A 23,591-nucleotide genomic window follows, 5' to 3' on the forward strand; every position below is an offset into this window, starting at 1 on the left:
ATCTGATAAGACAGTGTTTACAGCAAAAAGGCTGCAGGAACAAGTTATACTAACCGGAACGTAACACAGATATTTGGGGTTTGTGAGGTACCCTTGGGTCACACCTAGTCTCCAACGTACCACTAAAGTTTTATTAGTGGATATCTATTTCTTTCTTAATAGTGTGTGTGTATATCTCTTTATATACTAACCGGAACAACTACATTAAGCTGCAGCTGTTCTGTTGATTATAGTGTCCCTTTAAGGTTAATATTGCTTAACCCGAAAAACTCTCAGCTATACCTTCTTTACAGCTACTTTGGCCTGAAGTTTGAAATTCACTTTGCATTCCCTTTGAATTCCCACTTTTTTAATCCACATAATTTATGGATGCCTAGTGGGAACAAACTTATTTACAGTTTGATCAATACATGCAACATAGGTCTGAGCCTCACCAATAAAGGGTAATGCATATATACAGCTATTAGACAATCTTTTATACTTCCAGTGGGAACATTTCTATAAATCTTCAAATCGGTAAACAAAAAGTAAAACATATTAAAGATAAATAAGGTTTTTGTTTTCTGCTAGAAATTAGTTATAGAACATGCAAGCTTTTAAGGAATTGATTAAAATCAAGACAAGACATGGTTATTTAGGAAAGTTTGTACTGTGAGATTGAAAATTTAGGTCACAGTAGTCAAATTACCTAGCCATGTTTTCAGATCAGCTATGTTGACCTAACGTTTGAAATTCATTCACTTTGAATTCTTGACAATTTACACTTTAGGGCATAACTCAGAGAATGTTATTCTTATGGGAACTCCACGGAATAAGGCCGATATTCAGCTTTCCATTGTAATACCCATAAGAATTCTTAAAATTCTGGGAATTGCGTAGAATTACTTTTATGGAGAGATACTCATGGCAAAATGTTCACAGAAGTATTCTCTGTCCTAGATTTTTAAAAAAGGCCTTGATAATAAAAATTAATGATAAAAAAAAAACTCCACCGCCTAAATATGTTAGTCTTCAAATAAATCAATAATATGTTTACATCACAAAGATATATAATATTTGAATGGTGCAATGACATTTGACATTTAAAGTAAGTGTCAAATATAAATAATGGAATTAATGCCAGAGGACACCGGGATTGGAAAAAAATTGGTCAAGTTACCTTCTAAGTATGATGACTACTGTTCCAGGAGTAGATAAGATGTCACTCAAATATTATTGGGGGAGCAGCCAATTTATCTAGGAGCATACTGTAGGTGTCATGTTCTGACTTTTTGGGAAAAACTATCGGCTAACCTCTACCCACAGGTGGATTTGCCAGTATAGACTGTAAGCTTGTTTGAGCAGGGTCCTCTTCAACCTATCGTTCCTGTAAGTTTTCTTGTAATTGTCCTATTTATAGCTAAACCCCTACTCTCATAATATTGTAAAGCGCTACGGAATTTGTTGGAGCAATATAAATGGCACTAATAATAATAATAATAATAATAATAATATGCAGCTGTCTACAAAGTGTGTGATATATATGCACATACATACTTGAATACAAGCAGTAGACTTCTTGACTCTTTTGGCATCCTTCAAATCATGGAAGAATGCAAGAGAGAACTGAATCTGGCATAGTCCTTACCAATTACTGTCTTTGTATCTCCTATAAACACCAGCTATAGGAGAAGTACATTATACCTGTTATTGAAAAAAAAAGATCCGTATGAGACATCTGCGCGCCCAGCATATAATCTGCATGTGAATGGAATACAATTAGATTATTCTAGGTCAGCAGATTTATCATACAGAAACTACGTCTCCCATCACCCTTTATTTTACCCGTTTAATTAAATCACTAACATTTTAACAGGAGCGTCAGAATCCAATACTTCTGTTGTCAAGTAACAATCTGCAGGACTCGTGAACATTATCTCTGTAGCAAAGTTAATGTTTTATATTTAGTATTCACGCTGCACTGTGAGCAAAACTATAAATATGTAAATTACATCAGAGTATGAAAACAATATATCAAACGAAAGGAAGCAATTGAGAGTGAAATGCAAAATCAAGAGGATAGTCAAGCGTTTGTCTCCCCCTACTGGTTTTCATAGATATTTTTTTTTTTTTCGTCTTCAAGATGTGCTTTGAATAAGTTAATAGTGAAAACATTTCTAAGAAGGTTTGAATAATTTGTATAAAAAAAAAAAAAATTATCTTAGCGTAACTGTTACAGAAAAGCACTGCTATGTGTCTAGTTCATTAGAAAGAAATTAAAACTGTTTGGAAGACAGAGAAATGCAATAAAGAATTGCTTTTCTAAAGCATTTCATTTTTACAACTGCCATTTCCTCAAACACTTATTTCATTATCCTCTTTAAATCTAATAAACTCATAATTGTCATAATTTATACCATTTTGCAGGTTCTTTAAATACACATCTAAACAGCGTGCTTCCCATAAAGAACCTAATCGTTAAAAATGCGCCCTAGTAAGAGGTATCCTTGCAGCACCATAACCACTACAAGCCGCTGATATGGTTGTGATGCTTGAAATGTCCCATTAAACAGATAGCAACACGAAATATTCCTTGGAGTGCAGTCATGCTTTTTAAGATTTAATGAAAGTGGAAAAAAATGAATAAATAAAGATTTGTTTTATCTCATCATATAATGATAATATACCGGTAAGCTATAATACTTCTTACTACCACTTCTGGGACTGTCAGAAAATATATTCCTATTTTTAAAATGTTGGAATTAATTACTGGGATAAATGGATGGTCACAAATCAGGCCAACGTGAAAGCCCCACTATAATAAACTTCTGGGAATGTAATAAGTGCATACCTGTCCATTTTTATACACGTTTGTTAAGTGTCACTATTTCAACATGGAAAACCCAGAGAAATGCTATTTTTTCACTTGATTTCTATTTCTAAATAGTAAAATGAATGCCCTTTAAAGATATTGTAACTTATCTTTCCTATACAGTAGTATTGTAGCAAATCAGGTTTTCCAAGAGATTGTCTCCCGACATCTTGTGTGTAAAAGGAACATTTCAATCATGAAAACCACAGCATCCATTTACCAGAGTGTCAGCTTCTCATTCTCAGCCAATAAACTTACAAAATTTCTGCTCTCAGCCACTGGTAGTGGAGGCAGGGAGTAGCCCCTGGGGGACCACAGGTGTTCCTTTAATGAATTAACCCACTGAATGCATTTTCCCAGCAGCTGGTATCAGCATTGAAAAGGTGAAGCCTAGGAACCTCTGGCTCTCCTCCATTGGTAGAGAAGGTGGGAAACGGTGCTCAGTGGACTAAAGGTATGAACCCAAACCATTCAAAAACTGTTTAATTCCTTATGATGGGGGATGCCAGGGCACTCCTGGAACCATGACCACTTGAGTGAGTTGTAGTATTACCAAAAACTACCGCAACAAGAGGACATAGTCTTAAATTAGAGGGGCAAATGTTTAAAAATAATATCAGGAAGTATTACTTTACTGAGAGGGTAGTCGATGCATGGAATAGCCTTCCAGCTGAAGTGGTAGAGGTTAACACAGTAAAGGAGTTTAAGCATGCGTGGGATAGGCATAAGGCTATCCTAACTATAAGATAAGACCAGGGACTAATGAAAGTATTTAGAAAACTGGGCAGACTAGATGGGCCGAATGGTTCTTATCTGCTGTCACATTCTATGTTTCTATGTTTCTAGTGGTTAAGGTGCTGTAATGAATTAACCCAATGAATGCATGTGTGCACACAGTAAATGTGCATTCTCTCAGTAGCCAGTTTCAGCTAATAGGTAAGGCTTGTCTGAATACTCCCGGAGTGCATTCAAATAAAATGTGTTCTTTAAGAAGGAAATATGATCATTTCACAAGAACACATAGGGTATATTATCTATGTTTATTCATGTTTTTACAGCCTCAATATTCGCACAACTACAGACCTTCCTAAAACGCATTCTAATTTCAAACCAAGGGAACGTAAAAAGTGCTGTCCCCCATCCAAAAACAAACAAACCACACTGGATATGCAGTGAAGCATGGTGAGAGAAGATAGCGAAGCAGATCTGTCATTTTATTTATTTCCTCAAGTCTCCTAATCACATACAATCTAAATTGAAATGCTTATTGAGCTTCTGGTGTTGCCCTGGCAACAGAATTCTGCAATCCGTGCACTACATTGCTCGTCTGGTAACGGAGTTTCAGGTCATGTATGTGCTTGTGACATAGCAGGGGAAGATGGAATAGATAAAGCTATTCATTTTTGTTGTTCCCATCCTACATGCCACTTGTACAATTTTAAGAAATCTGTATCTGTGCAGTGATTTAAAAATCCATATATTATTTTCAGGAAAACAGGTTACACATAGTTATGTTGGGGAGAAGGGCTATTTTAATATTCTGTAGTTAAAAGTAATAAGTAAATATAAATAAACAAATAATGCTGATGCTTAAGGCCCACCCATTCTGTCCGATTGCTCCCGACCTGCTCAGCTTTTGACTCACAATTACAGCTAAACGGAGTGTCACGGCAAGATTACTGAGAGTTATAGTTCAGCTGTTGTGCTTTTAGGTTACCGTATATACTCGAGTATAAGCAGAGTTTTTCAGCACATTTTTTGTGCTGAAAACCCCCAACTCGGCTTATACTCGAGTCACTGTCTGTATTATGGCAATTTACATTGCCATAATACAGACAGGGGGCTGTGGGGGATGCAGAGAGTGTTTACTTACCTCTCCTGCAGCTCCTGTCAGCTCCCTCCTCATCCGCGCAGGTCCGTTCAGCACCTCTGTCAGCTACCAGTGTAAGTCTCGCGAGAGCCGCGGGGTCATAGTGCGGCTCTCGCGAGACTTACAATGTAAGCTGACAGAGGTGCTGAACGGACCGGCGCGGAGGAGGAGGGAGCTGACAGGAGCTACAGGAGAGGTAAGTAAGAGCTCTGCCATCCCCTCTCCTACACAGTGCCCATCCACTGGACCACAAGGGAGTGAGAGCCCCCCTCCCTGCCATGTATCAAGCAGGGAGGGGGGACGGAAACAAATAAAAATTATAATAAAATAATATAAAAAAATAAAAAATAATAATAATAATTAAAAAGGAAATTATATAACAAAAAAAACTATTAATATTAAAATAATCATAAAAAATAATAAAATGCCCACCCTCCACCAAGGCTATGCATCACACTCTGCATCTCACACACACACACACTGCATTCATACACACACTGCACTCATACACACACACACTGCACTCATACACACACACACTGCACTCATACACACACACACTGCACTCATACACACACACTGCACTCATACACACACACTGCACTCATACACACACACTGCATTCATAAAAACACACTGCATTCATAAAAACACACTGCACTCATACACACACACTGCACTCATACACACACACTGCACTCATACACACACTGCATTCATACACACACACTGCACTCATACACACACACTGCACTCATACACACACTGCACTCATACACACACACTGCATTCATTATATACACACACTGTAAATAAATATTCAATTAATATAATTTTTTTAGGATCTAATTTTATTTAGAAATTTACCAGTAGCTGCTGCATTTCCCACCCTAGTCTTATACTCGAGTCAATAAGTTTTCCCAGTTTTTTGGGGTAAAATTAGGGGCCTCGGCTTATATTCGGGTCAGCTTATACTCGAGTATATATACGGTACTTATGAAGAATATTGCAGCTTTTTTCACGAAACATTACAACTCCCTCGTTCATTTACCATTATTTTCTCTTAAACGGTTAAATGGTTATGTTCTATGTTCTGTAGAGTCTTTGGGTTCTCTCACCACAGGTAAATGCTAAACCTTTTAGACCACTTTAATTTATTCTTTACAATGCATATGTATCACAGACAGAGGAAAAGTACAGACAGACCGTTTGATTGAAGTTCAGTTAAGAATATAGTGATGTACAGGGATGAACTTCTGGGCTAAATAAATCTCCCTCATTTTGCACCTACAGTTTATAAGATTTATTTAACACACCTGTCTCCTTGAGGAGGCTCCACAAGACTCAAAACAGCCCACCGATGACAAGTCCACTTTAAATACCTTAATTTTTATATTTTATTCTGGTATTAGCTGTGCTTGGTATTGCATATCACAAAGCAAAAATTATAAATAAATGTGTAAATTCCCATGTTTAATACTTATTTAGATATTTCCATGCATAATATAGAAAAAAAAAGAAAAAAATATAAGAGTAACAAATACTATTAATTAGGTCATGCTTTCCCTTCAGCCAACATCTACCCCGTAGTATATTGAAAAATACAATTCCAAGAAAAACGTAAACAATAAATCGGCCACGTATATGTACATGGAGATCTATAACAAGTTAAACTTTTCAATAATAAATGTTGCTTTCCAATTAACAAGACTGAGTACAAAACAGCTCCAGCAGTAGTAATGAAATAAAGAGTTAAATAAAATAATCAATATGCACCCAAAAAAAGTACTTTATCTTGGTCAAAAATCTCAAAACAAATTACTTATTCATTAAATAAAAATGTCAGGAACAAAATGTATTCTTCAAACTGTCTTCACATCTGAAGAACCAATATCTACTTTTCTAAAAATAGTATTGTAAGGTACAATTTTATTAGTATTATATAAAGCAGACAATTATTCATACAGAATGTTGGATATTCTAAAGTCACTTAATCCTCTCAGTAACTCAGACAGTGCATACACTGCATCTCTTTAAAATGAAAACGGACAAGGGTTCAATAAGTACGCCAACGCCATCTAGCACATGCAGATTGTCGAGACAGGCCAACCAAATGCATTAGTAATACCGCTAAAACAACGGAACATTGTTCAAAACTTTATAGAGGCAGCTTTAAGGGTTCTAGTGATTAATGAAATAGTTCTATTTAGTGAAGTTTCGCACTTGAAATTTTAAGCTCTCAAGGTGAGTTGAAAACAAAATAATGGACATGAATCATGGATCATAGGAACCAATGAAAGATTTCCGCTAACTGCTAAAAATGTTGAGAACTTAGGAAAAACGCATGAGGGCTATATTTTTTTGCGCTGTATGGCATATAATTGACCCCCATTTTTGGCTGAACAACAAATTTTGCACACATCAATGATGACAATATTAATTTTAGATATAAATGGACCATTTTCTACATGGGTACTCAGTGATACAGAGTACTAAAGTGTCTTTTGAAATTACAGCAAATGGAATAAGAGAGGTCCATTACCTTCTATCACAAAAGAGCACCAAACTATTTTTTCTTAAAATAAATTACTCTAAATGATAAACAAATCCATATATCTCAATGACTCTTAACCCCATGCTATTCAGATGTGCATTTTCTTACAAAAACTTGACAATGTATTCCCTTTTCTTCATAAATAGTAATTTCCTAGATTTACACCTTCAATGATGGTAAATGGTTAACATCTGATGTTTTTGCCGAACCTTCAGATTGTGTGATGGAGACACTTAATGTGTCTTGTGATGTCATCTTACATTCTAATTACATGTCTATTCATCATTTAAAAGATACTAAGCATTAACACATTACACTAACAGAAGATAATTTAGGTTGGCAGATCCAACAGCCATCTAAACATGATCTAAAAGTTCAACCACCATGTTCTTTGGACACTTGCGAAATATGAAGAACTTCCCTCCTTTATTGTCAAGACCAACCACACCAGAACTTCAATAAAGGATTTTTAAAATGCTATATAAAATTATACAGTGCAAAATATAGAAGTCTGGGCCATCCATGGTATGGACTTCCATGTCATCATAAAAGGTGCATGAGTACATGTCACATCTGTATCATTATATGCATTAACTTGGGCAATAACAGGGGCATATCATGAAGTTATTTTCAAGCAGGAACCACAGAAAATAGTATTAACAAAACTGATACAGTTATAAGACATCAAGGATCATTTCACAAGGTCAACTAGAACCAAGCATATTTATATTGATAAATTTAAATAGTAAAATAAAAGAACAGATTAGTACTTACCAGAGCTTTACTCCCAGTTATCTGCATGCAGGGGTCAGCGCAGGGATTAGAATGTGAAAAAACAAATACAGTAGATATTATTAGTAAATTCAAGAAAGGCTACCAAGTACTAATTAGTTAATTGTTAGTTTCAACAGTTTGTTTTTAAATTGTGCTATCACATGTAAAACGGTACAGAGAAAAATGCAAGACGGTAAGAGAGATTACAGAGGAAAACATGCTATTACAGGAACAAATAGAACCCACTATTAGTAAAGAAAAGCATGCATTAGAATATATAGAAGATCCGTATAACTGGTTATTTGTACTGAGCTTACACTACAACTTGTAATGTGTAGGAGGTCTATCTATAGGGCAATATGATGGAAGAGAAATACACACAGAAACATGCACACATAGAAATAATAATATATCTCAATATTAAAAAGTGTGGTGCACTAAAAAATGTTGATGCTGTTTAAAGTTATTTGCTGTAACACTATGCATATACATAAACTGTGATGCCACCAACACTACCATTAGAATATGAATTTCAGACTACCAGAGTGAGTTGGTATTAGTAGCTAATTATTAATTAGTGCATTGACTAGAGTTTTTTGGGGGGATGTATCTGTCACACAAGGGTTGATGAGTACTAGTTATCATCTGGTAGAATGTGTTTGGTGATGGATAAAGGAAACCAGAATATGACCATTGAACACTGGACAGGTTATTATTCTGGATTAAGGTAAGAAAACCGATAAGAAAAGGCAGAGCATATAAGCTTATGATCTAGGGATAACGATAGGAGTCTAACAGTGAAATGAGAAGAAGGATACAGACAAAGGGCATGACATGGAATATGTGATTCTTGTAGTTACTAAATGTAGAGGATATTTTTCTGTTACTAAGTGCTATTGATACCACTCTCGGAAGTGTTGGTACTTTGTGGTGTCTTGACAAAGCTTCTTAGCTGAGCAGAAACATTGTCTTTTGGCTTGATCCAATTAAAGACTGCTTGAAGTCACATTTGTGTGCCCAGACGGTCTTTGGTATTTTCTGGTGAGGCTGGCAATAAACACTGTATTCATATAAAATGGCCAATAACCAACATAAATGATGCAACTTGATCATGATTTTTTACCTAATGGATAGCCAAGGAAGGCTGGATTGGGAGCCAAGGGAACAATTGCAGCCTAGGCCACTTGCATTCAGAGGATTGTGATCTACAGTCTCGCAGCAACGTCTGGCTGGCTATAATGAAAATACTGCTAAAGTACAGAGAAGTGGAGGAGTTGTACAGGGCAAATTGCAAGTTCAGCACTACATCACTTCCTTTGCACCCCAATTTTGTTCTTTGGCTGGTGGCCTGTAGACTTAATTCAGGTGCCACAGTATCTGTGTCTACTGAAAATAGTGAATGTGTTGTAATATGGAATAATTTGCAAGTAGCCCTAGGTACCACAGTAGTCAAAGCTCTCATTTATATACAAACCTGTGTCTCCACTTTGTGGCAGTGGAGACACAGGTAACAGAATATGTGCATCTTAATTATGCACAGATCTGCATGAAAACTCCCTATCATTACATGGGTTCATCTCAGACTCATGTGACACCACTGCATGTGTACATGTTTAAATAAAAATGTGTTTGCAATATGTGCCATTTAATTTATAATACTATTTATTTTGTGTGTAAAGAAGCGGGGGTGGGGGGGGATATCTGATGATGTTGGGCTAAAATAATTAATTATTTAGAGACTGTACTAAAGTACTAATTGGAAAAGTATGAACATATCACTGTATTTTCTTATATATATGGAACCATTATCAAATCATTATTCCTTTGAAATCATCAAATTTATCTGAAATGTATGCATGCATGGGAGTGTATATATATATATCATTTTTTTTTATTATTTTTAGGTTAACCATTGTGAACATACTCAAACAGGCCTTTTAAGATATTTTCAAGTCGTGCAGGGCAAGTAAAGTAAGTCAAATCTGAAGTGTCACTTGCAGGGCTGCCATCAGAAATTTTAGTGACCCTTACAAAGCTCCCCGGGGCCCAACTCCAAGACTACCATTATGGACAAGTGGTCTTCATGCTTTGTTATTTCAATATTCATTCAAACACAATGGCAAAAGCCTCAAATGGGCATAGATCCTACTTGGCAAGTTGTCAAGCATGAAGTACAAACATTTAGCAATAACTACCTTTAGCGTGACATGTTTTGATAACTGAACTCTATACCATCCAAATATGTTTTGTTACAATTAACCCGGGAACATTTAATATATGGCTCTGTCAGAGTTCCCCTTCTTTCTGTTTCTATTGGGGGGATATGGTAGAAACATTTAAATACATAAAGGGAATCAGCACAGTAAAGTAGGAGACTATATTTAAAAGAAGAGAAACTACCACAACAAGAGGACATAGTCCTAAATTAGAGGGGCAAATGTTTAAAAATAATTTCAGGAAGTATTACTTTACTGAGAAGGTAGTGGATGCATGGAACAGTCTTCCAGCTGAAGTGGTAGAGGTTAACACAGTGAGGGAGTTTAAGCATGCGTGGGATAGGTATAAGGCTATCCTAGCTATAAGATAAGTCCAGTTACTAATGAAAGTATTTAGAAAATTGGGCAGACTAGATGGTCTGAATGGTTCTTATCTGCCGCTACATTCTATGTTTCTGTTTTAACTTTCTAGGAGCACAAGAAAGGAATTTGAATTAAAGGTAGAGGGGGACTAAATTGCTAACTTAGGTGAGACAAAGCTTAAAGAAAGCAGGAACTGGACAAATTATTGGGTAAAAAAACAGGATTTGGGATAAAAATTGGAGCACACAGGAAGTATGTAAACCTGTTAAAAAGTCATCTATGTGCGTATATTCAAAATGCAATCATAAGTTCTAGCAATACATGCATTCCATATAAGATTAGTAGATATATTTACAAGTCTCCAAGGTATCGCTTGCGGCTTTGCTAGGATGGGGATTTTATAAAAATCATGCTCCAGAATAATTTATAATGATGCTGTGTAGAACGGATATACGGAGATTAATATGACTGGGAAATTAGGATTATTGGTATACAGATAGGGATAATGATATTTGTTGGAATAATTCTTCATTGCACCCTGAATTCTAAATAACCTTGGCTAATAGAAGAATTCGTCACAGGAGACCTAGATGACATTTTCTCACATTCTCTGTTTCCACCATACTCGTCATCGCACCACTTTGCCCAGAACGGACATCGTGCTTTGGAATGGGCATTCTAGCATCTTTCTGAGCTTTCTTTGTCAAAACATGGTTCTAACCATCAGCCCCAATCAGCCTTCAATATGTTTGAAGAATAAGGAAGCATTCACGACATTGCATTATCATGTCTTTATTCCACACTTATGTACACAACTGAAAGAAAGCAAAGTGCATATGGAGTTAGATATATCATTTTTGCTGGAGATAGACCCATCAGATATGATCAACCAAAGGAACATTGTAAAGATTTCTCAGTAAAATGTGAGTTGCTTTCTCAATTTAGCATTTTACTATCTGAGATCATGACAATACAAACACTGACCAAATGAAAAAATGTCATCATTTTTATTTTAATGTCATATTTTACGTTTACTTTGCTGAATTCACAAAGGTTTGTCTTCTAAATAATCCAAATGATAGATTTTACTGACAAACCCCTAGACATCTCTAAGCTACATAATCCATTCCTGCACAAAATATTTAACTCTAGCCATTTATTAACATTCAAGCCTCTGGATTGGCAGGTCTTAGTACTCTATGAAAGATGGAGTGTTTTAAACTGATTATTTTAGGGATTATTTCCTTTTTTAATACCTAATAATTAACCATAACAGCCCACATCACATCAAAAAGCAATGTGCTCTTCTGTTCCCACTTCCCTCGTCCACCAATTAAAGGCCAGAGCATCCGTGCACAGAGATTTTTCTGTCAATTTCCCACAAGGCCTTTCAAGGCAGCCGTGACATTTTACAAATGCAAATCCATTTAACATGTTCACTGCAAAAACACTGCAGGATAAACCACTGAAATAATTGCATCTCGAAGATATACAAATACAGTGAGATTTGCCAAACTAACACAGAAGGAATATTATAGGTTCTCATTTCACCTAATTTTTATAGATAGAAAAAAACAAATAATTAATGCTAATTACCAAAAGATAAATACAAAACAAATAATAGAAAAAAATAAAATATTGATTGACTAAAATAAGAACCTTAGTGCTAATATACAAAAGCAAGCTAATGTGATTAACCCACATAGTGGCAATTTAAATACAAATATGAAAAACATATGTACTTAAAGTACTAGCACTGAGTAGGCATAAATGGGGGAATCCAGTGTGCCATTTAGGAGAAGGAGAGGTCTCTTGGTAATTACTACCACCACTCAATACTGATAAGATGGAAAAAAAGATACAGATTAATAGTGCAACAGTCCTGCCCCTGAACACCGCCTCCTAAACATCTTTCTGATGTTCCATGAATCACATCCAAAATCCATCTATCTTCTTGACCAGGTAATTCCACAAGAATAACATCTGCAATGTAAATCAAGGCCGCGACAGGGCAGGAAAAAAATGTGTAATGGACCCGGAAACAATGAGCAGAATTTATCAAACGTTAAAACCCAAAGCATTGCATGCAAATACTGTAGGTTGAGGAAGTAGCGAAGAGCAGGGCTGGATTAAGTCATTCCAAGGTCCTAGGCAGGGTGTCCGATTGGGGCCCTCTTTTAGAGCCATGGGCTTTATTTCTGTGAGTGGTATGTGTTAACTAATTGGTGTGTGTGTGTGTGTGTGTGAACTGTATGAGGGAGAAGGCCACGTGTGTCTGTGTGTGCTGAAATCTAAATGTGTGTATTTTCCCCTTCCCTCCTCCCCCCGCCTGCTTAACTTCCATAATGGTGCAAAGGAGGGTGAGCTGGATCTCTGGTGGTCCAGCAGAGAGTGAGCAGAATCACCTATGACTCAAGCTGCAGTGCTCAGCGTCATCAAGAAGCACTGAGGACTACAAGGGCACTCTTAAAGAGGTCGGTGCCTGATATTGTGCAGACCACAATTCTACCCCAAAGTGAGAGGACACAGGGCCGAGCAGTGAAATCTTTTGATTTCTCTGCTGTCTCAAGGAGGAACTGCTCACACTCGGGGCCAGAGCTCTACACAGCTAACTTATTCCCCTAATGGGTAATCAGACTCTGGTAAGCCTTAGCATCTTAGGCAGGATGGAGGGTGTTAAAATATGATTACACTGGCCACCACAGTATATGTTGCAAGGATGTCTAACCCTGGTTTTACAGAGTCATTTGACTACATTTCCTGAAATACTCCGACAGTCAACACGTACAAAGAACAGCAATAATCCAGAGAATAGAAAAAGATGCATTCATAGTCAGAACTTTCACAAGCCAACGAAAATCATTTAATTACTAAAATAATATGCATATTAGAAAATGGAGGACAAAAACCCCTCAGATCTTCAATTATGAATTTAATTAAACAGTACATTATTATTCACATGCCTTTATTAGTGTTCAGCATGAGGACTACATTCTTTCCTTGTAGGTAAGTAAGTAACCCAAAAATGGTCTTATTATTAAAAAAAAATACATTTGGGGAAATGTAGTTTTAACCCCTTAAGGACCAAACTTCTGGAATAAAAGGGAATCATGACGTGTCAGACATGTCATGTGTCCTTAAGGGGTTAAACTCATGGTTTTGTGAGTCACACTTGTAACCATTTCAGGTCCTTAGGTATGCAGACCCCCTTCAAACATTAAACTGTTAAGGCGATTTCAGAGCAGTATAATCATATTGGCAAAAAAAGGGAAAAAAGGAAAATTGCACTATTGCAAGAAAAACATCTTCTATCATTTAATACTCTTGAAACTACAGATTGTTCATGCTTGGAGCACTTTCACTTATCTGTTAAAACATATTTCTGCCTGTGGTCACTAAATAAGCAAATTTATAGAATTCTGCTGATCCTCAGCTCTTGTCCTGCAGAGAATTCTGTTTAATTGGCTTCTGTAAATCTAGTTCCTAGACTAAATGGATACTGGTGTTTAATTAGGATAAGGTCAATATTGTGTCTTTTTTTTTTTTTTTTTTTTTGTGGTTAAACATATTTAACCTTTTCATCATAGTGACGTTTAAAGTTGAAAATGTTTCGACAGAATGACAGGTTTGGGGATCGTCGTAGTTATTTTGATTTACTTTAAAATGTCATTGGTAAAGCTATGTTGTATGTCATTATAATGAATGTGGAGTCATAAAAACATCACTTCATACAGCAATGTACTCCTAAGCCTCTCACACACTGGAAACTGAGAACTGAAATCTCTCTGGATGAGGATAATGAGCCATACAGTTCACAATATTATACATATTCATAGCTCTTAATTTGACAACGAGGGATATTTTCATATTAAGGGTGTGAGTGGGAGGTGCGGTCAGGGGCTGTTCTGAGAAATGTAAAGTGATTTACAAACATATTATGTTAACCTGAATGTAATTTAGCACAATACCAATGTACCTTAAAAAAATATACATTACTATGAGTATTATTTCTGTGGAGCTCTACCATACACTCAAACGTACAAAGTATATGAAACTCCTAAAACAATTAGGAGAGGGGAGAGGGATCTGAGCCCAAAATATGGACTGCCTCTATTGGGGACACTTTGCAGGTGTGACATCCCTGACCACTATCTCTATCAGGAATAATAGGAAAATAATTTGGGGAAATGTAGTCCAAGAACAGCAGGCTGACTAGTGCAGCATACTACTAGTATGTATGATGCATTAGGGGACTTTTGGGAAATATCGGACTCCCTTGCATTTAACCCTTTACTACCAAGTATATAATAAAACATATATTTTAAGCAAAGGATGAATAGCTAGCTTATTAATATATCATAACACAATTTTCTGTGTATGTTGCCTTGCAGATGTAAAAATGTAAATTTTGCAATTTTACACAATATTTTTTTTACTTATCAGTTACTGTAAGCCTGCAATTGCGATCATGGCATTGCAAGCCTGTTTGTGCGTAAAAGCACATCCAAAAATAAAGATTGACAAAAAAAAAGATACATTCAAATACTATTTTACAATTTTAAGGACCCTGAAGGCATTAGTAGTTATAAAATGAATGTCTGTATTTAAGCATCTCTGGGATGCTAACAGTGAAATAGTCAATCTCCCCTCCCTGACTTTAGGAATGATATGACCCATTAAACCTTCTTCTCTGTTTGGTCTGTTAGACCAGCATGGGATGCTTCTGAGTGGTACACATCTTTCTAGGGAGGGATTTGTCAGCTACTTAAAACTTGATGTGAAATAGTGATAAATCTGGAGGAGGCAGGACCACCTTAAATTCACATTAATTTTATCATAGAATTAGCCTTGCTGCTACCATAAAGTCTAGTTGAAAATTAAGGTGGTTGGGTCTTCTCCAAATGTATCGTTAATGGATTTCAATGGGCCATTGAAGTTACAGGGGTAGCAGGCTCCTGTCAAAAAAAATTAAAAAAATAAAATTAAGTATTAAATGTATCAGAGACCTGTTAGTAGTGAGCTTGATGTGTAGGTGTCAGTCTTAGAAACTTTTAAAAGCAAATATTTTTCAGTTTTTTTACATTACTTCTAATTCATCATCTATAAAAATGGATGACTCATTGTTTACATTTACACAATAAACACCCTCTGTCCTCACACACTATACAAAAAGTTGACAGAGTAGTGTGGGCAGGGAATCTTTACAAGATGCCAAGGGGCATACGAATAGTTCCATTCTCCTAGAACATGCAGAAGGTGTGTAGATCTCAATAGTCCTATTAACCAATTAATGGCTACAAATCACTCATTTAAAAATAAACAGCTTTTTAAAATATAAAAAAAATATAAGAAAGTGCTGTTTTATTGGACATTTATTAACAGACTCAAGAGAGAGCTATACATACAGCATAGCTGAATTTAAAAATTATGTTATTAAAATGCATATATTCTAGGGAAAATACAGAATATTCCTGCAAGGCAGAGTTTTTCGTAGCAGTTTTATTTTTACAAAAGAGAGGTGTCATGACTCCCTAACCAGCTTATGCTTACATAGAATGTTTGATGTAGTTTCTGTAAAAATGTATAGCGTACCTTTTGCCTGGCATTGAAGAAAATTGGATCAGTCTTCTAATCCTATAAACACCTGTCAAAAACTATTCATATAATATGGGTTTGCAACCTAGGTTTTACGCACAAGGGTGTACAGTAGGAGACACTACAATACAGGTTAACTCTATAGGCTGAAATCGTACACTTCAGTAAGCAGAACCTAGAATGTTAACAGGACATGCGTTGCCAAAACTAAATTAAAATGTGGAGGCTTCTAATAGTGTAATGCTCCTTTTGTAAGCCTTCAGAAAACATTCTAGTGCCACAAAGCGCTAGAAAGGGAACCTACTCATATGTCTGAGAAGAAAAAAAGATAACGAGAGAGGTAGGAAGAGAGAAGAATTGTGTGTTCGCATCTAGTCTCAAAACATAACCTTCAGTGTTAATGTTGGTCCCTTGTGATGATAAGTCTTGTTTCTAGCAAAATTATTTTTACCTCCCCTTTGAAATCCATTTACCCCCAACTTTGTGTCAAAGATCTCGAAAAACTGGGTCAGATTATACAGTATTAAAAATATGAGAAGAGATGATGCAAAACAGAGAGGAAGTGAATTTAATTTATATTAGCAGAAGTGCCGACAAGAGCAATGAGGTGATATTAGGACATTGGAAAAGAGAACACACATATTAAATTTTTTATTCACAGATTACTCGATTGGTTCATTAGTAGGTTTTATTTTCTGTTGACAAGTTAAACTTGTTGTATTTTATTTCCATATTTCAATATGATTTATTTTGAAATTTCAACATGTAAGAATTGGAAAAAGAAAGCATTAGAAAATTAAATTCACATGTCAATCAAGATTTCACATTATTTAAATGTATGCATAAAAAACAATCAATCAACTTTGAACTGGTAAATTAAAATGAGATAAGGAAGATGATCGAAATTCTGCTTGCAGACAGCAATGCTAATTTACACAGCCACGGAAAGGATAAAGTCAGGCTGTGCATGTGTTACTCCGACTACGTTATGTATACTGCATGAGGCACACGTCTGACAAATGTTAGTGAGTTCATCAATCTACGTTTAATGTCAGAAGTGAATTGCTTTTACAAATCAAATGCAGTTATGGGGTACTTTCTTGAAAATGTCTTGACATATTGAAGTATTTCGTTGGAAGAAGATTTTGCAGGAGCGTAGTTGGAAATACAGATTCCACAAGGCTGCAATTCTCAAATTCATGGTTTTAGTAAATAAACTATGTGCATAAAGAGCTCTCAGGCCAAGAGAGTTTATTGAAGTATGTTTTTCTCCTACTCCAAGGTCAACAAATCCAGAATGATAATACAGATCGCTACATGAGATATGACTATATGGAAATGTCACTAACCTTAGCATGAGGTCATGTCAAGTGTATATCACTATGGAGATATCAATATGAATGGTGATGGCCATTCATTGCACAGAACTCGTACCGAGTTGCGTATACAGAAACTTTTGAACCACATTCCATTGCTGGCAATTTTAAAGATCAAAGTGACGAGCTTTTTTCAAGAATTAACGGCTGATAATAAGCGCTAATCCAAGCAGTGACATAACATTTCGAATGGTTTGAAGGACATGAAAGGAGGTCATCTCGGAACAATTATAATGATAACTCCGAGATTAAAATAAGGCAAAGCATCTTAATGCTATTTACAAAGAATTATTTTATGGCCTGATCATTCTCAAGAGCGTTGCAGTTTAACAAGACGAAGTGAAGCTTTAAATATTGAATACGATGATACTACACTGGCACTTTCATCATTTTGGATTTTCCAAGGTACCATCAACATTCCTCTTGCTTCTACATGATAAACTTAAACATTTTAACAGCAAAATCCTCTGGATTAGCCTACAGCTGTGGATTTTGAGTCTTACTGGTTGCAAGTGATGCAAGTGTCATGTTTCAGATTACGAAGCAGCTCGGCGATGCCGGCTAAATTCTAATGAAAATATTTATTCACAGTTGAAGGCGTGTTAAAGTGCATTATTATGAAAGGGCTTCGTTGCGTGAGCACTTAAAGAGTAAACGGAGACAAGAGAAGATTTTGACAAGAGGGAAGTGAAAGCTGGAGCGAGATAAAACTCTAATTGCATTACTCTGATATGTCTTGCAACTTACAGATTTAGCCGTTGCAGAAATATACTGGACAACCATTTCATGTTTCCTCGCTAGTTCTTTCTGCCGTAACGGGGCTTTGCGCTCCTCATTCAGGTTCATATCCTCCTGTAAACACAGAGAACACATTTTAAGTTTAAATTGTTTTATGGCTTGTTACAAACAAATATGCTGTATTTCCTACACAGGACCATATGTAATGTCCAGAGGTTGAACTGCAACTTCTTTACGGTGCCAATGTTATACTACAATGCCGATGTTCTATGATGTATAAGCTCTTTACATGCTATTATACATCATGCGTACATATCATAGTTCTCAACACTCAGGTCTGAATCAGCCTTATCTAAAGTCTATGTAGTACTGTTAAGTTGCAAACTCAATCTATGTACACTAGCTTTTTTGTTGTACCATATAAAATTGGATGTATAATGCATTGTACAATAAACTATAAGCAATAAATTGAAAAACAAGAAAGGAAAGAGGTTATCCTAAGGTACTGCATTGCACAAATAGTGATGTCCCGAACAGTTCGCCAGGAACTGTTCGCCGGCGAACATAGCTTGTTTGTGGCTAACGCGGTGGGCGAACATATGCGATGTTCGGTCCGCCCCCTATTCATCATCATTGAGTAAACTTTGACCCTGTACCTCACAGTCAGCAGACACATTCCAGCCAATCAGCAGCAGACCCTCCCACCTCCATGACGAATAGGGGGCGGACCGAACATCGCATATGTTCGCCCGCCGCGTTCGCCGCAAACAAGCTATGTTCGTCGGCGAACAGTTCCCGGCGAACTGTTCGGGACATCACTATACACAAAGTATTAACACAGAGAATGAATAAGGCTTAAGATTTTTAGATAATGTTGCATGTATATAATACATTCTCTAACTGTTATATTAACACTGGTCAAGTGGCGTGACTTTACATGCCACCTATACATGCCCCGGCCTGTCCAAAATTAGTGGGAGCTGTTGCCATTAACTCATCCTGTTACAGATATGATGGGAAAGGCGCTGGGGAGACATAGACAGTAATTCAATCACGTAACTCTTCTCCCAGTATGTCAGTAAAGTTTTGCAATAAGATTAACCCCTTAAGGACCAAACTTCTGGAATAAAAGGGAATCATGACATGTCACACATGTCATGTGTCCTTAAGGGGTTAAGGGAAGCCTAGATAAAAAACAGATTTTTATTTTATTTATTAGCTATTTTTGTTATTTTTATAAACCATTAAAAAAAAAAAAAAACATAATGCTGGAGCGTGTATTTCAAGGAAATAATGCCTTTGTTTTTTTATTTTTATGACACCACCATTAAATTACACTATATAGAAACACAAACTAAGTGACCTCGTTCGCATAAACATGCTTTATCTTACTCTGTATGCTTTTTGTATTCTAGTGCACTTATTAATTTATTCCTGCCTTGCAAGCAGCACTACAACACCTTGTTGCCCTTACAGCATCGTGGTCACATATTTCTCTGTTACAGATATTTCTACAGGAAACAAGCAGACCAGATGTGACATCTGTATTGGCTGGCTAAGTCAATTTAGATGCAGCAAGTCCACTCACATCCTCTTCTTCAGGCTTGTTATACAAACAGATAAGAAACACCTTAAAATAAGCTCTGAATCCGTTAACGTGGAAAATCTCATCAGGTGCGACATTCTGCACATTCTAGCTTTGTATGAAAAGTTTAATTTTCAAAATCTCAAGATAAACAACAAAAAAAAACATTCACCAGTGCAAACACATGTCATTTGGAATTAATATAGAGTAAGATGACAAGATGCATTATATATTTTTTCATAACAAATGAAATCCTACAATCACATGGAGTAAAATGAATGAGCCAGTTATGCAGGCTTACAGTAGTAGTTATGGTGCAAGAAAGACATGACTGTATTATAACTGGGTTTGTCAAACACTTTGAAAGTAGTTTAAAATTGGTTATTTTCCGGGTGTTCTCTTAATAATTGATAATGTTTCGGTAGTGTAGTGCAGCTTATATCCTAGTAGAACTGTAAAACCTTTGCAAAGCAATAGCACGTCTATGATTTGTTGGCAAAACAAAGCAACATCCGGGCAATACAAATGGAAATAAAATGAATGACACAGTGATTCTTTAGTAGTTTTTCTCAGTATACATGGATGTACCCTGGCATCTACATGATTCATGCCAAGTACATTTTTTATCAATGTCAGTGTGTCATTACAATTACAGAAAGACACGTCAAGCCTGACTATTTTATTTGCTTAAATTATTATTTTAACCTTTAATTACGGGTATGTTTAAATAAGGATTTCCAGTTGTCCCAATGCAATGGATTTTGTTTGCTTGCAGTTCATGTATCCACCAGTAGGGGTAAGAATGATACAATGTATTTAGATGGAGCTGATCCTCAGGAGTATTTTTACCATGAAATTCTATTAAAGACCAAGAAGATTTTAAATGCATCTTTCATAGAGCCAACACATTCACAAGTGACAATCAGAAACAGACCTTTATATATCTGAATTAAAGTTATTGGGCAGATTTTGTTCTTGAATTCATCAGTTTCAACTATTGCAAACAATATCTTCTAAAATATGTTTGCTGGATTTTTCATAATGCCAAGTTAAGACTGTCAAAAATAAGATTTAAAAAATATTCCCCAGCCTCTCTGACAACCACCAGATCAGTTAACAAGAATAGGGAAGCCACTAGTGATGTCCTGAACGGTTAGCCGGCGAATAGTTCCTGGCGAACATAGCTTGTTCGCGTTCGCCACGGATGGCGAACATATGCGATGTTCGGTCCGCACCCTATTCGTCATCATTGAATAAACTTTGACCCTGTACCTCACAGTCAGCAGACACATTCCAGCCAATCAGCAACAGACCCTCCCTCCCAGACCCTCCCACCTCCTAGACAGCATACTATTTAGATTAATTCTGAAGCTGCATTCTTTTTTTTTTTTAGACGCTGGCTGGGGCCTCGCGGCCGCCTAAACTGCCTGTGGGCAGACTGTGTCAGGTCTGGAGGGGGCCCGGCGGCTTGCCCGGTATGCCGCCGGGTGCGAGGCCCCTCCTGGCTGCCCGGCCAGCCACCACAGACACCGGTCTGCAGCTCCGCAGTGAGCAGAGCTGCAGACCATGTGTCTCGCGAAAACCGGCCAATCAGAGCGTTGCCGCGGGTTACCATGGCAACGCTCTGATGGTCTCGTGAGATTACATGGCCTGCAGCTCTGTGGAGCTGCAGACTGGGAGCAGTGGCCACCGGACCACCAGGGAGCCCACTGGACCACCAGGGACTAAAGGTAGGCTCTCTCACACCCCACCACACTCAGCCTACCTACCACCCTCCCCACCACCCTCAGCCAGTCTCACCACCCTCCCCACCACTCTCAGCCTCACCACCCTCAGTCTACACACCCTCCCTACCACCCTCAGCCTCAACACCCTCCTCACCACCATCAGCCTCCCTACCACCCTCAGCCTCACCACCCTCAGCCTCCCTACCACCCTCAGTCTCACCACTCTCCCCACCACCCTCAGCCTCACCACCCTCCCCACCACCCTCAGCACCACCCCCACCACCATCAGCACCCCACAACACTCAGCCTCAGCACCCCCACCACCCTCAGCCTCACCACCCCCACCACCCTCAGCCTCCCCAATACCCTCAGCCTCACCACCCTCCCCACCACCCTCACCCCCTCACCACCCCACCAGCCTCAGCACCCCCCACCACCCTCAACCTCAGCTTCAGCAACCCCCACCACCCTAAGCCTCAGCACCCTCAGCCTCACCACTCCCCTCAGCCTCCCCACCCCCACCACCCTCAGCCTCACCACCCCCACAACCCTCAGCCTTACCACCCCACCACCCTCAGCATCAATCTCCCTCACCACCCTCAGCATTACCCTCCCTCACCACCCTCAGCATCACCACCCTCACCATCGGCTATAGTGGGACATGCTTGGCAGGCTGCTGTTTACTGCTTGTGCTCATCCGATCCCTTCTGGGCGCCAGGTGCAGACCCTGGGAGTCCCTGATACCTGGAACAACAAAGGCAAGTCTCTGGCTGAGTGCCGGGATCGCGGCTTTGAGGCGGTGGAAGCTTGTTTTTTCGGGTGGTCGGATCTGTCCCGGTGGTGCTTCATGTCCGGTGTGGGATTGTGGTGGCTTAAGGTGGAGGCGAGTGCTTGACGTGGGGCAGGCTCTGCATTTCTGTTTGTGCATCCGGTCCCGTCTTCGACGCCTTTTGCGTTGGTGGATTTTAATGGGGACTGCTTCGCTTAGCTGTGGTGGAGCTTGTTGGGGCTGTGGTGGAGCTTGTTGGGGGCTTCCTGCTTGTTATTTGCTTCCAAAATTGATTAAAGAGTCTGTCCAGCTTAGACTCAATATCCTGCCATGCTTTGCTGGTACCAGGAGGACACGCGGCTGCCGCCATATTGGGAGAGTCACAGATGAGTATGTCAGCATGGGCGGCTGTGCTCTGTGCGTCCATTAGCTCCAGACAGCCTCTCAGGGGTGGACCGGGATAACCACCACCGGTCCGAGGGGGGGTAACGGAGCTCCTGCCGGGAAGTAGCTGCTCCTGGACATCCCAGGATCGGGAGATCGGTCGCCTCTCCCGCCCAGTGAGCACCAGGCCACACTTGCCACGCGGAGGTAAGTAAGACTCTGTCGAGTTGCTGACCGCTATTAAGCATGTCGGATTGGTCAGGTAGGAGCAACATTGCTGGGTCATCCCCTTCTGGGGTGAAATTCGCTTGTTGATAGCTGCTTAAAGTGAGATATTGAGGGAGCTCACACAAAGTGCATCTTTCCTCCATGACAGCTAGGCCCCGCCCCCCGGAAGCTGCATTCTTAGTGAGAGGAGGGACAGTGTAGCTGCTGCTGATTTAATAGGGAAATCGATAGCTAGGCTAGTGTATTCAGTGTCCACTACAGTCCTGAAGGACTCATCTGATCTTAGGGCTAGAACATCAGTCTGCTTTTTTTTTTCCCTGTGTAATCTAATTGCAGTTGCCTGCCTGCCAGTTTGTGTGTCAGGCTCACATCGTATACTGTGCCCACTTGCCCAGTGCCACCACTCATATCTGGTGTCACAATAGCTTGCATTTAAAAAAAACAAAACTTTTTTGACTGTAATATAATAGCAGTCAGTTTCCTTCACACATGTGCGTTTCAGGGCCTGCCAGGGCACAGTGTCAAACCAGTGCAACTCATATCGTGTGTAACAGTAGTGTA

At 38.4% G+C, this 23,591-nt stretch overlaps 1 protein-coding gene across 4 annotated transcripts in view; it reads right to left on the reverse strand.

Moving 5' to 3' along the window:
* DIAPH2 (diaphanous related formin 2) overlaps positions 1–23,591 on the reverse strand; it is a 1,045,110-nt gene that overhangs the window by 908,345 nt on the left and 113,174 nt on the right. For 3 of the 4 annotated variants that reach the window (XM_063431883.1, XM_063431880.1, XM_063431884.1), the window contains 2 exons: positions 18,347–18,451; positions 8,050–8,070 (listed from right to left, as the gene is read on the reverse strand). In XM_063431883.1, the coding sequence (XP_063287953.1) occupies positions 8,050–8,070; positions 18,347–18,451 (126 nt within the window). The remainder of the gene's footprint in view (positions 1–8,049; positions 8,071–18,346; positions 18,452–23,591) is intronic. The other variant, XM_063431882.1, reaches the window with a different exon arrangement.

Source organism: Pelobates fuscus, chromosome 9, assembly GCF_036172605.1.
Source record: "Pelobates fuscus isolate aPelFus1 chromosome 9, aPelFus1.pri, whole genome shotgun sequence".
NCBI lineage: Eukaryota > Metazoa > Chordata > Amphibia > Anura > Pelobatidae > Pelobates > Pelobates fuscus.